Raw genomic sequence first — 9,583 nt, 5'->3', positions numbered from 1 at the left:
CCTCCCCCCTCCTCCTCCTCCCCCTCCTCCCCCTCCTCTTCCTCTTCCTTCTCTTCCCCCTCCTCCGTCTAGCTCTGTCGCCAGGCTGGAGTGCAGTAGCACAATCTCGGCACGCTGCAACCTCCACCTCCTGGGTTCAAGTGATTCTTCTGCCTCAGCCTCCCAAGTAGCTGGGACTACAGGCACATGCCACCTTTACCAAGTCACCTCTTAGTGGGGATGAAAGCATTTAGAACTAGGTCCTTGATCCTGGGGCTTCCCCGCCATTCATCCAGTCAGGCCCCTGAGTTGTAATTGGTGATTGCATCATTCAGGCGTCTTGGTAAGCCTGTTACAGGGAGAGTTGGGAAGAGGCTGTAGATGAGGGTTCTTTCGAGGTAACAGCAAAAGGTTGGGAACAACATAAATGTCTGTCTTTAGGGGAACAGCAAAATAAGTTATGGAGGAAGGCTACATTGCTGGCAAAAAGAACGAGGTATTGGGTGGGGAAAAAATCTGTAGCATATTTGTTTTACAGCTGCAGGCGTGTGTGTGTGTGTGTGTGTGTGAGAGAGAGAGAGAGAGAGACAGAGAGAGAGGAGAGACAGAGAGAGAGAGAGACAGAGAGAGAGAGAGAGGAGAGAGACAGAGAGAGACAGAGAGAGAGAGAGAGAGGAGAGAGATAGAGAGAGACAGAGAGAGAGAAGAGCGAGAGACAGAGAGAGAGAGGAGAGAGACAGAGAGAGCGAGAGAGGAGAGAGAGCAAGCGAGCTAACCCTTATTAAGAATTTTCAATGTGTTGGCTAGGCACAGTGGCTCACGTCTGTAATCCCAGCACTTTGGGAGGCCAAGGCGGGCGAATCACTTGAGGTCAGGAGTTCGAGACCAGCCTGGCCAACATAGTGAAACCCTGTAGCTGATAAAAATATAAAAATTAGCTGGGTATGGTGGTGCATGCCTGTAGTTCCAGCTACTTGGGAGGCTAAGGCATGAGAATTGTTTGAACTCGGGAGGTGGAGGTTGTAGTGAGCTGAGATTGTGGCACTGCATTCCAGCCTGGGTGACAGAGTGAGACTCCATCTCAAAAAAGAAAAAAGAACTTACAATGTCCCTGTGCTCTTCTAAGTACTTTCTATTAACTCATTTAGTCTTCAGAGCAGCCCATTGAGGTAGGTACTGTTATTGCCAATACAGAAGAGGGAACTAAGGCTCAGAGAGGTGAAGTAATGCTCCCAAGGCCACACAGCTGGGGAAGAGCTGGCATTTGAACCCAGGCAGTCTGGCTCCCTGGTCTGCTCTTAATCACCCTACAGGAAAAGGTTCCAGAGGGTGGTGTGCTCCACAGTGCAGAGGCTGAGCACCTGTAGGAAGCTGATGGACTGCCAGTGATGACCACGGTGGCTTTTAGCTTTATCATTAATGTTTTATAACTTTTTTTCAGGGACAAAATATTCACGTTAGTCATATTCATTAAAAAGTCTGTCTTTCTTTCTTTCTTTTTTTTTTTTTTTGAGCCATGGTCTTGCTCTGTTGCCCCGTCTGGAGTGCAGGGTGCTATCACAGCTCAGGCTCACTGCTTCCTCAACCTCCTGGGCTCAAGCAATTCTCCCATCTCAGCCTCCTGAGCAGCTGGGACTACAGGCACCTGTCACCATGCCCAGCTAAGATTTGTAACGGGGTTTCACCATGTTGCCCAAGTTGGTCTCTAACTCCTGTGCTCAAGTGATCCTTCTGCCTTGGCCTCCTGAAATACTGGGATTACAGGTGTGAGCCATTGTGCCTGACCTCAAACGTTATTTTTTAAGCAGAAGTCAAGAAAGCAGAATGTATGTACCCATGGTGTGTACTGCTAGTACGTTTCTCTGACTTTTTTCACTGTGTGCTTTTCACTGTGTTTCCATGGCACAGAGGAGGTATGAGGAAGCAAAAATAACTCACCTTCAGTCTCACACTTGGTGGAGCAAAGCTGGGTGGAGGCCAGGTGTCCCCAACGTTACCTGCTGCCCCAGAGTGGCTGAGCAGGGAACCCACTCAGGCGCCATCTGGGTCTGCCCTGCCCTCTCCAGTGTCTCCTCTCTCCCCAGGATTGAGCGGTCCACGGACCAGGTCATCAAGCCTGTTAACCTGGAAGCGCTCTCCAAGTGGACCGGCCACATCCCTGGGGACGTGCTGCGGGACATGGCCCAGATCGCCCCCATGCTGGCTCGGCTTGGCTATGACCCCTATGCAAACCCCCCCAACTACGGCAACCCTGACCCCTTCGTCATCAATAACACGCACCGGGTGAGTATGCACCTGCAGTTGTGGAAATGTGCTCTCGGGGTTCGAGGCCTCGGAAGCTGTGGAAGCTCCAGCCACCTGAGAAGATGCCCAGTCTCTCAGTTCCTGGTCGTCTGGTTTGTTTCTATCTGAAGGACACAGTGAGCTGCATGATGTCTTGTATTTCCATTTTCCCCTGGGCCGCAGGGAAGCTCAAAGCCAACGGGTAGCCTGTCTCTCATACCCTAACATCTAGCAGCAGGCCAGCTTTTCACTGATGTCATCTTATTTCTCTGGTTTGATTTACATGTTTACCACTGTTTCCCTGGCTACTTGTTTATCTGTTTGCAAAGCACCTCAAGTCTTTGTTGAGAGGGAGTGTAAATAAATAAACCGTTGGTCTTTTTCTTGCCTGATAAGGTTTAATGTTGATTTCTCAGACAAATGAGAGTTTAGGGCAGTTTAAATTACTTTTAAAATTCTCTGTAGTTAAGGTGGTGAAGGGAAATGAGTTCTTAGTTTTGTTTGAGACATGTCTTGCTCTGTTGCTCAAGCTGTGTGCAGTGGTGCAGTCACAGCTCACTGCAGCCCTATCTATACTTCTGGGCTCAAGGCATCCTCTCACCCCAGGCTCCTGAGTAGCTAGGACTACAGGTGCATGCCACCAAGCCCAGCTAATTTTATTTTTTATAAAAGCGGGGTCTCACTATGTTGCCCAGGCTGGTCTAGAACTCTTGGCCATAAGGGATCCTCCTGCTTCACTCTCCCAAAGTGTTGAGATTACAAGTGTGAGCCTCCAGTGACTGACAACATGCTTTGAAGTGTAAGTAGGCTAACACCCACTGTGTAGAACAGTTAACAAGTGGATGTCCTTACTCATACGTTGCCATGACAGCTTCTAGTTCACTTCAAGTGCTGTGTTCTGACTTCCTTATAGGCAAATATTTGAAAATGGGACCCAGGCCGGAGGAAGAGCTTTCAAAACCCTTACACCATTAAGACCCAGAGTCTTTCATTGAAGCTAAGCTCAGGATTTCTGAGCGTGTGCTGATTTTAGGAAGTAAACATTTCCCGTATTGAATCACAGCGGAAAAAAGTTAATTATCTCTTAGCTCTGTAACTCTTCATTTGGCTCAAGAAGGAAGTTTCGTTTTGGCGCTAACAAGTCATTAGTGCCTCTCTGACACCCACTGATCTCTGTGTAACAAAGAGTTTACTAACACTGAGCTTTGGGGGCTCTGCCCTTGTAATTGAAGTGTAAGCTTTGTCTGTGAGTCTCCTGAGTTCCTCTTTGTCTTGACATTAGTTGATTTTGCAGACATCTATTTACAGAAATACTCAGAGCTCCAACGTACATACCCAGCTGACATTGACAGGTGAACGGTGCAACCCAGATGTGGTTTATTATTTTTATTATAAATATTATTATTTTTATTTTATGATTCTTTAGTAATAGTAATCTTTAAACTCTCTGTGTATGTGTTTTACGTACTTTTCTCTACCTATGTGTTGTACATGTATTACCATAATAAAACATTAATTGGCTGGGCACGCTGGCTTCTACAATTACACACCTGTAATTCCAGCACTTTGGGAGGCCAAGGCAGGTGGATTGCCTGAGCTCAGGAGTTCTCGACCAGCCTGGGCAACACAGTGAAACCCCGTCTGTACTAAAACACAAAAAATTAGCCAGGCGTGGCAGTGTGCGTCTGTAGTCCCAGCTACTCAGGAGGCTAAAGCAGAAGAATTGCTTGAACCCGGGAGACGGAGGTTGCAGTGAGCTGAGATTGCGTCACTGCACTCCAGCCTGAGCGACAGAGAAAGACTCCATCTTAAAAAAAAAATTAACTGGATTAAAAAGGAGGTGGTAGTAATCTCAAAAGCCAGCCCCAGGTGCTTCTCAGAAGCAGAGGCGAGGGTCGACTGGGGGCGCCGCAGTAGTGGGCTGGGCGCTGCCTACTTCGCTGTTCTCAGCAAGGGCCCAGCAGTGGCTCCTCTGAGGTCTCTTTAAAAGGTGGCTGGGTGCCCCTGGCTTGCCCCAGGACATGGGTCAGAAGTTCCCGGAGTAAGGCCTGACTTTATATATTTTGTAAAACAAATAATTCTCATGAGCACTGGTGGTTAACAACTCTTTGGAGCCTTTTGTGTTTATTTATAGTGGAAACGGTCTCATTTTCTTCCAAAGAGGTTTCTTCCCTGGGGGGGTCCGCAAGTCTTGGCAAGTGCTAGAGCCCTGGTTCAGTTTTTGCCATAGCTTGGCTGTTCCTGTGAAGATTAAGTCCTCTCACTAAGCCCTGTGAGTGTGCATGCGTGCCTGTGTGTTCCTGTGTGTGCTGTGGACCCTGTGTGTTCCAATAATGGATCCTGGGGCTCAGTAAACACAGTGGCTAAAAGGATAGCTACGCTGATGAAATCGTCTCTGCCTGCACTGTCCCATATGGTAGCCACTAGCCATGTGTGGCCACTGATTCTGTAAAGGGGGGCTCGTCCAAAGTGAGAGGTGCTGTTAGTGTAAAATACACACTAGATTTTGAAGATTTAGGACAAAAAACAAGGACGTAACATTTCTCGCTAGTCGCTTCTATATAAATTACATATGGAAATGTTAATATTTTAGACAGGCTGGATGTGATGACTCATGTCTATAATCCTAGCGCTTTTGGAGGCTGAGGCAGGCATATTGCTTGAGCCTAGGAGTTTGAGACCGCCTTCGTAACATGGTGAAACCTCATCTTTACTAAAAATACAGAAAATTAGCCAGGCATGGTGGCGTGTGCCTGTAGTCCCAGCTACTCGGGAGGCTGAGGTGGGAGGACCACCTGAGCCTGGGAAGTGGAGGCTGCAGTGAGCCATGATCGCACCACCACACTCCAGCCTGGGATACGGGCTCTCTTTTTTTGAGACCCTGTCTCAAAAAAATAAAAAAAGTTTTTAGCTTTATCACATTAAATAAAAGATACTAGAATTTCTCTGGTTTCATTTTCTTTTTAAATGTGACTCCTAGTGGGAGGGCCTGAAATGCTCTAACTTCAGGGCCTTTGCTCTGTTTCTTCTGCCTGGGGGTCTTTTTCTTCTGAGCTTCGCCTACCTATTTTTCCTTGTCATTTGGGTCTCAGCTCAAAGGTTGTCTATTTCCAGAGGCCCTTTTTTATTTTTATTCATTCATTTTTTAAGAGACAGGGTCTCGCTCTGTCACTCAGGCTGGAGTGGAGTGATGCGATCATATTTCACTGCAGCCTCAACCTCCTGGGCTCAACCAATCCTCCAGCCTCAGCCTCCAGAGTAGCAGGATCTGTAAATGCATGCCACGATGCCCAGCTGATTTTTAATTTTCTTTTTTTTTTTCTTTTTTTTTTTTTTTGAGACGGAGTTTCGCTCTTGTTACCCAGGCTGGAGTGCAATGGCGTGATCTCGGCTCACCGCAACCTCCACCTCCCAGGTTCAGGCAATTCTCCTGCCTCAGCCTCCTGAGTAACTGGGACTACAGGCACGCGCCACCATGCCCAGCTAATTTTTTGTAGTTTTAGTAGAGACGGGGTTTCACCATGTTGACCAGGATGGTCTCGATCTCTTGACCTCGTGATCCACCCACCTCCGCCTCCCAAAGTGCTGGGATTACAGGCTTGAGTCACCGCGCCCGGCTGATTTTTAATTTTCATAGAGATGTGGTTTCGCTATGTTTCCCAGGCTGGTCTCAAACTCCTGGACTTGAGCGATCCTCTTGCCTCAGCCTCCAGAAGTGCTAGGATTACAGGCGTGAGTCACTGCGCCTGGCACAAGAGTCCCTTCTTGACCACCCACGCAGAAGCAGCCCCCTGGTTACTCCTAATCATACCTCTTTACTGTACTTTCTTTACAACAGTTCCCATGGTTTGCTATGCCCTTGTTTACTTGTGGTTATTGCTTCTTGTGTATTATCTGGTGTGTCCTCTAGAACAGTGGCTTCAGGGGAACAGGAATTTCAATTATGTGGTTGACATTGTGTCAACCAGACACAATGCTTAAAATAAGGCCTAGAAGAAGAGGAGCTTAATCAATGTTTGTTGGATGGAGGGACGGGTGGGTGAGGAGGTTGGATGGGTGGAGGAGCGGATGTGTTGGGAATGACTACATTTTGTTTTTTGGTCATTTTCATAATAGTGATATTTCTTCTTCTCTTCTTTAGGTCTTGAAGGGGGACTATAAAACACCAGCCAATCTGAAAGGATATTTTCAGGTTAGAAACCCCAAGGGGAATTCTGAAGTGTGTCTTTCTCAGCTATACTGTCAGCTGGCTGTATGCCCTTAGATGTGTGACTTCTCCACTCTGGTTGACGGTTTTCCCATTATAAAAAGGGGGATGCGGGCTGGGCCAGAGGGTCTCTAAGCACGGATCCAGCTGGGGCCGCATCTCGGTGGCTCTTCTGCCAGGGAGCAGCCTCTCACTTCATCATCTGGCCCGAATGCAGTTGGAGGGAGTTTGTGGGGACTTTTCTTTGAACTAACTTTTTTTTTTTTGAGACTGGAGTGCCGTGGTGACATCATGGCTCACTGCAGCCTCAGTCTCCTGGACTCAAGCAGTCCTCCCACCTCAGTCCTCCAAGTAGCTGGTGCTACAGGCACACACCACCACACCCAGCTAATTTTTGTATTTTTTTGTAGCAGCAGGGTTTCGGCATGTTGCCCAAGCTTGAGCTGTATTATTTACAATCAACAGGTCGCAGTTAGTAAAGTGCTTCCCTGTGTCCTGTGAGCTGTCCTAGTGAATGATCAAACCAGAGTAGGGGTTGTGGGAACCTCCAGATTTGTAGTTGGCTGGGAAGAAGCGTGGATAGCCTGGGCACCCTATTGCAGCTGGCATCTAAAGTGGTACACGTGTGGAACCGAGCCCTTAATCCACAGCAGCTGATGCTCACTCACTGGGAGTCACTGTCAGAAGTGGACTGAATTGTTGAACACCCAGCTGGTATCTGGATAATCAGAGAATTGGTCACCGATGCTGCAAAACACCCATAAGCCAATATCTGAATGATTAAAACTGGGTCTGCCACACAAAGGTCTGGATAGAAACGGTTTCCCTCCTGGCAGAGGGAACCGTAAACGCTTGGAAGTGGGGAGAGTGGCGAAACCTCTGGAGTATGCACTTGTGCATTCGTTGTGATTATGTTTTTGTTTGTACCCCAATGTGATTTACAGGAATATTCGCTGCAAATTTTTTTTTTTTTTTTTTTGGGAACGGAGTTTTCCCTTTTTTACCCAGGCTGGAGTGCAATGGCGCGATCTCGGCTCACCGCAACCTCCGCCTCCCGGGTTCAGGCAATTCTCCTGCCTCAGCCTCCTGAGTAGCTGGGATTACAGGCACGCGCCACCGTGCCCAGCTGATTTTTTGTATTTTTAGTAGAGACGGGGTTTCACCATGTTGACCAGGATGGTCTCGAGCTCTTGACCTCGTGATCCACCCGCCTCGGCCTCCCACAGTGCTGGGATTACAGGCGTGAGCCACCTGTTCGCTGCAAATTTAATGTTCAAGCTGCTTTGCTTCGCTTTCTTAGTATTTTCCTACCTTTTGCGTTTCACTGGCACCATTTTGGGTGGTTACGTAGCATTCTGTGGAATGCATATGCTACTATTTGCTAAATAGCTTCTTCAAGACCATTTCCTGTTTTTACGAAACCTAGTATGTGCACAGTGGAGGACAGTGGGGGAGAAGAGGGTTAGAAGTAGAGGCTTGACACGGTTTATCTGCAGGGCGGCCCTCCTGAGCATGGGGGTGTGCCATTCCTTCATATTTTATTCCTAAAAGCAACAAAAACAAGTCCCAGGTCAGCTAGACATCTCGCATATGTCATACACTGCAGGAAAGTATCAACAAAGTATAAACTGGCCTAACCTTTTTTTTTTTTTTCCGGATATGCAGTTTTGCTGTTGTTCCCCAGGCTGGAGTGCAATGGTGGGATCTCGGCTCACTGCAGCCTCTGCCTCCCAGGTTCAAGCGATTCTCCTGCCTCACCCTCCTAAGTAGCTGGGATTACAGGCACCTGCCACCACACCTGGCTAATTGTTGTATTTTTAGTAGAGACAGGGTTTCCCCATGTTGGCCAGCTGGTCTTGAACTCCTGACCTCAAGTGATCCACCTGCCTTGGCCTCCCCAAATGCTGGGATTACAGGCGTGAGCCACCGCGCCCGGCCCCAACCTTTTTATAAAACACTTTTAGCCTTGTTGTTCAAGAGTTTTTAAAAGATCTGAACCCTCCCACCTGCTGATTCCATTTTTTTTTTCTTTTTTTTTTTTGAGATGGAGTTTCACTGTGTCACCCAGGCTGGAGTGCAGTGGCGCCATCTGGGTTCATGGCAACCTCCGCCTCCCAGGTTCAAGTATGATTCCACTTTTTAAAAGTGTATTCTAATGGAATGATTCAGTAGAGCTTCAGTATCCAACACAAGAGAGGCAAAATCAGGATATGAATGTGATGTCATTCAGAATACTGCAGAAATTGGAACCAGTCTTAGGGAAGCAGTCAGTAAATGTGGTATGTGCACTCCACCGAACATATGTAGCCATCCAAAATGGTGCCAGTGAAACCCAAACGATGGAAAAATCGTAAGAAAGCAAAACAAAGCAGCTCATCTTATACAACTGCAACTAATGCAAAAATGCATATTCAGGTAGACAAAAAAAGGCAACATGCAGGAGTTAGGTGCAGTGCGTGCCTGCAGTCCCAAGTTCTCAGGAGGCTGAGGCGGGAGGACTGCTTGAGTCCCTGTCTCAAAAAACAAAAACAAAAACAAAAAAAACACAGGTCGGGTGCAATGGCTTACGCCTGTAATCCCAGAACTTTGGGAGGCTGAGGCGAGTGGATCATGAGGTCAGAAGATCAAGACTATGCCGGCCAACATGGTGAAACCCCGTCTCTATTGAAAATACAAAAATTAGCCAGGCGTGGTGGTGCACACTTGTAATCCCAGCTACTTGGGAGGCCGAGGCAGGAGAATCACTTGAACCCGGGAGGTGGAGGTTGCAGTGAGCTGAGATCGCACCACTGCACTCCAGCCTGGCGACAGAGCGAGACTCCATCTGAAAAAAAGGAACACAAAAAGGCAACAGACAAAAATGAAAAGTTTCAGTTTCTGGGTAATTCTCATCCTCACTGTATTGTTCTGCCTACATCATCTTTTTGGTTAAAACAAATAATAAATTGGCGCTCACTAATTCTGGCTACATTTTTTCACACCGGCAAAAGATAAGACTCTGATTCCCACAAAGGGAGTGGGGTCTGTCCCCAGACAACCAGAAAGTGCTCAAAAAGCCATGGTCCCTAGCTTTCAGATCTCATTAATTTTTTTTTTTTTTTTTTTTTTTTTTTT

At 47.4% G+C, this 9,583-nt stretch overlaps 1 protein-coding gene across 3 annotated transcripts in view; it reads left to right on the top strand.

The window, feature by feature from the left end:
- Positions 1–9,583, top strand: part of TPST2 (tyrosylprotein sulfotransferase 2) — a 69,582-nt gene that overhangs the window by 55,579 nt on the left and 4,420 nt on the right. For 2 of the 3 annotated variants that reach the window (XM_032256727.1, XM_032256728.1), the window contains exons 4-5: positions 2,064–2,262; positions 6,404–6,454. In XM_032256727.1, coding sequence (XP_032112618.1) covers positions 2,064–2,262; positions 6,404–6,454 — 250 coding nt within the window. Of the gene's footprint in view, positions 1–2,063; positions 2,628–6,403; positions 6,455–9,583 lie in introns of those variants that run through there. The other variant, XM_032256726.1, reaches the window with a different exon arrangement.

Source organism: Sapajus apella, unplaced genomic scaffold (assembly GCF_009761245.1).
Source record: "Sapajus apella isolate SASKATOON/1434 unplaced genomic scaffold, GSC_monkey_1.0 scaffold95, whole genome shotgun sequence".
Taxonomy (NCBI): domain Eukaryota; kingdom Metazoa; phylum Chordata; class Mammalia; order Primates; family Cebidae; genus Sapajus; species Sapajus apella.
The sequence above is the reverse complement of the archived record's forward strand: the minus strand, read 5'-3'. Positions and strand labels throughout refer to the sequence as shown.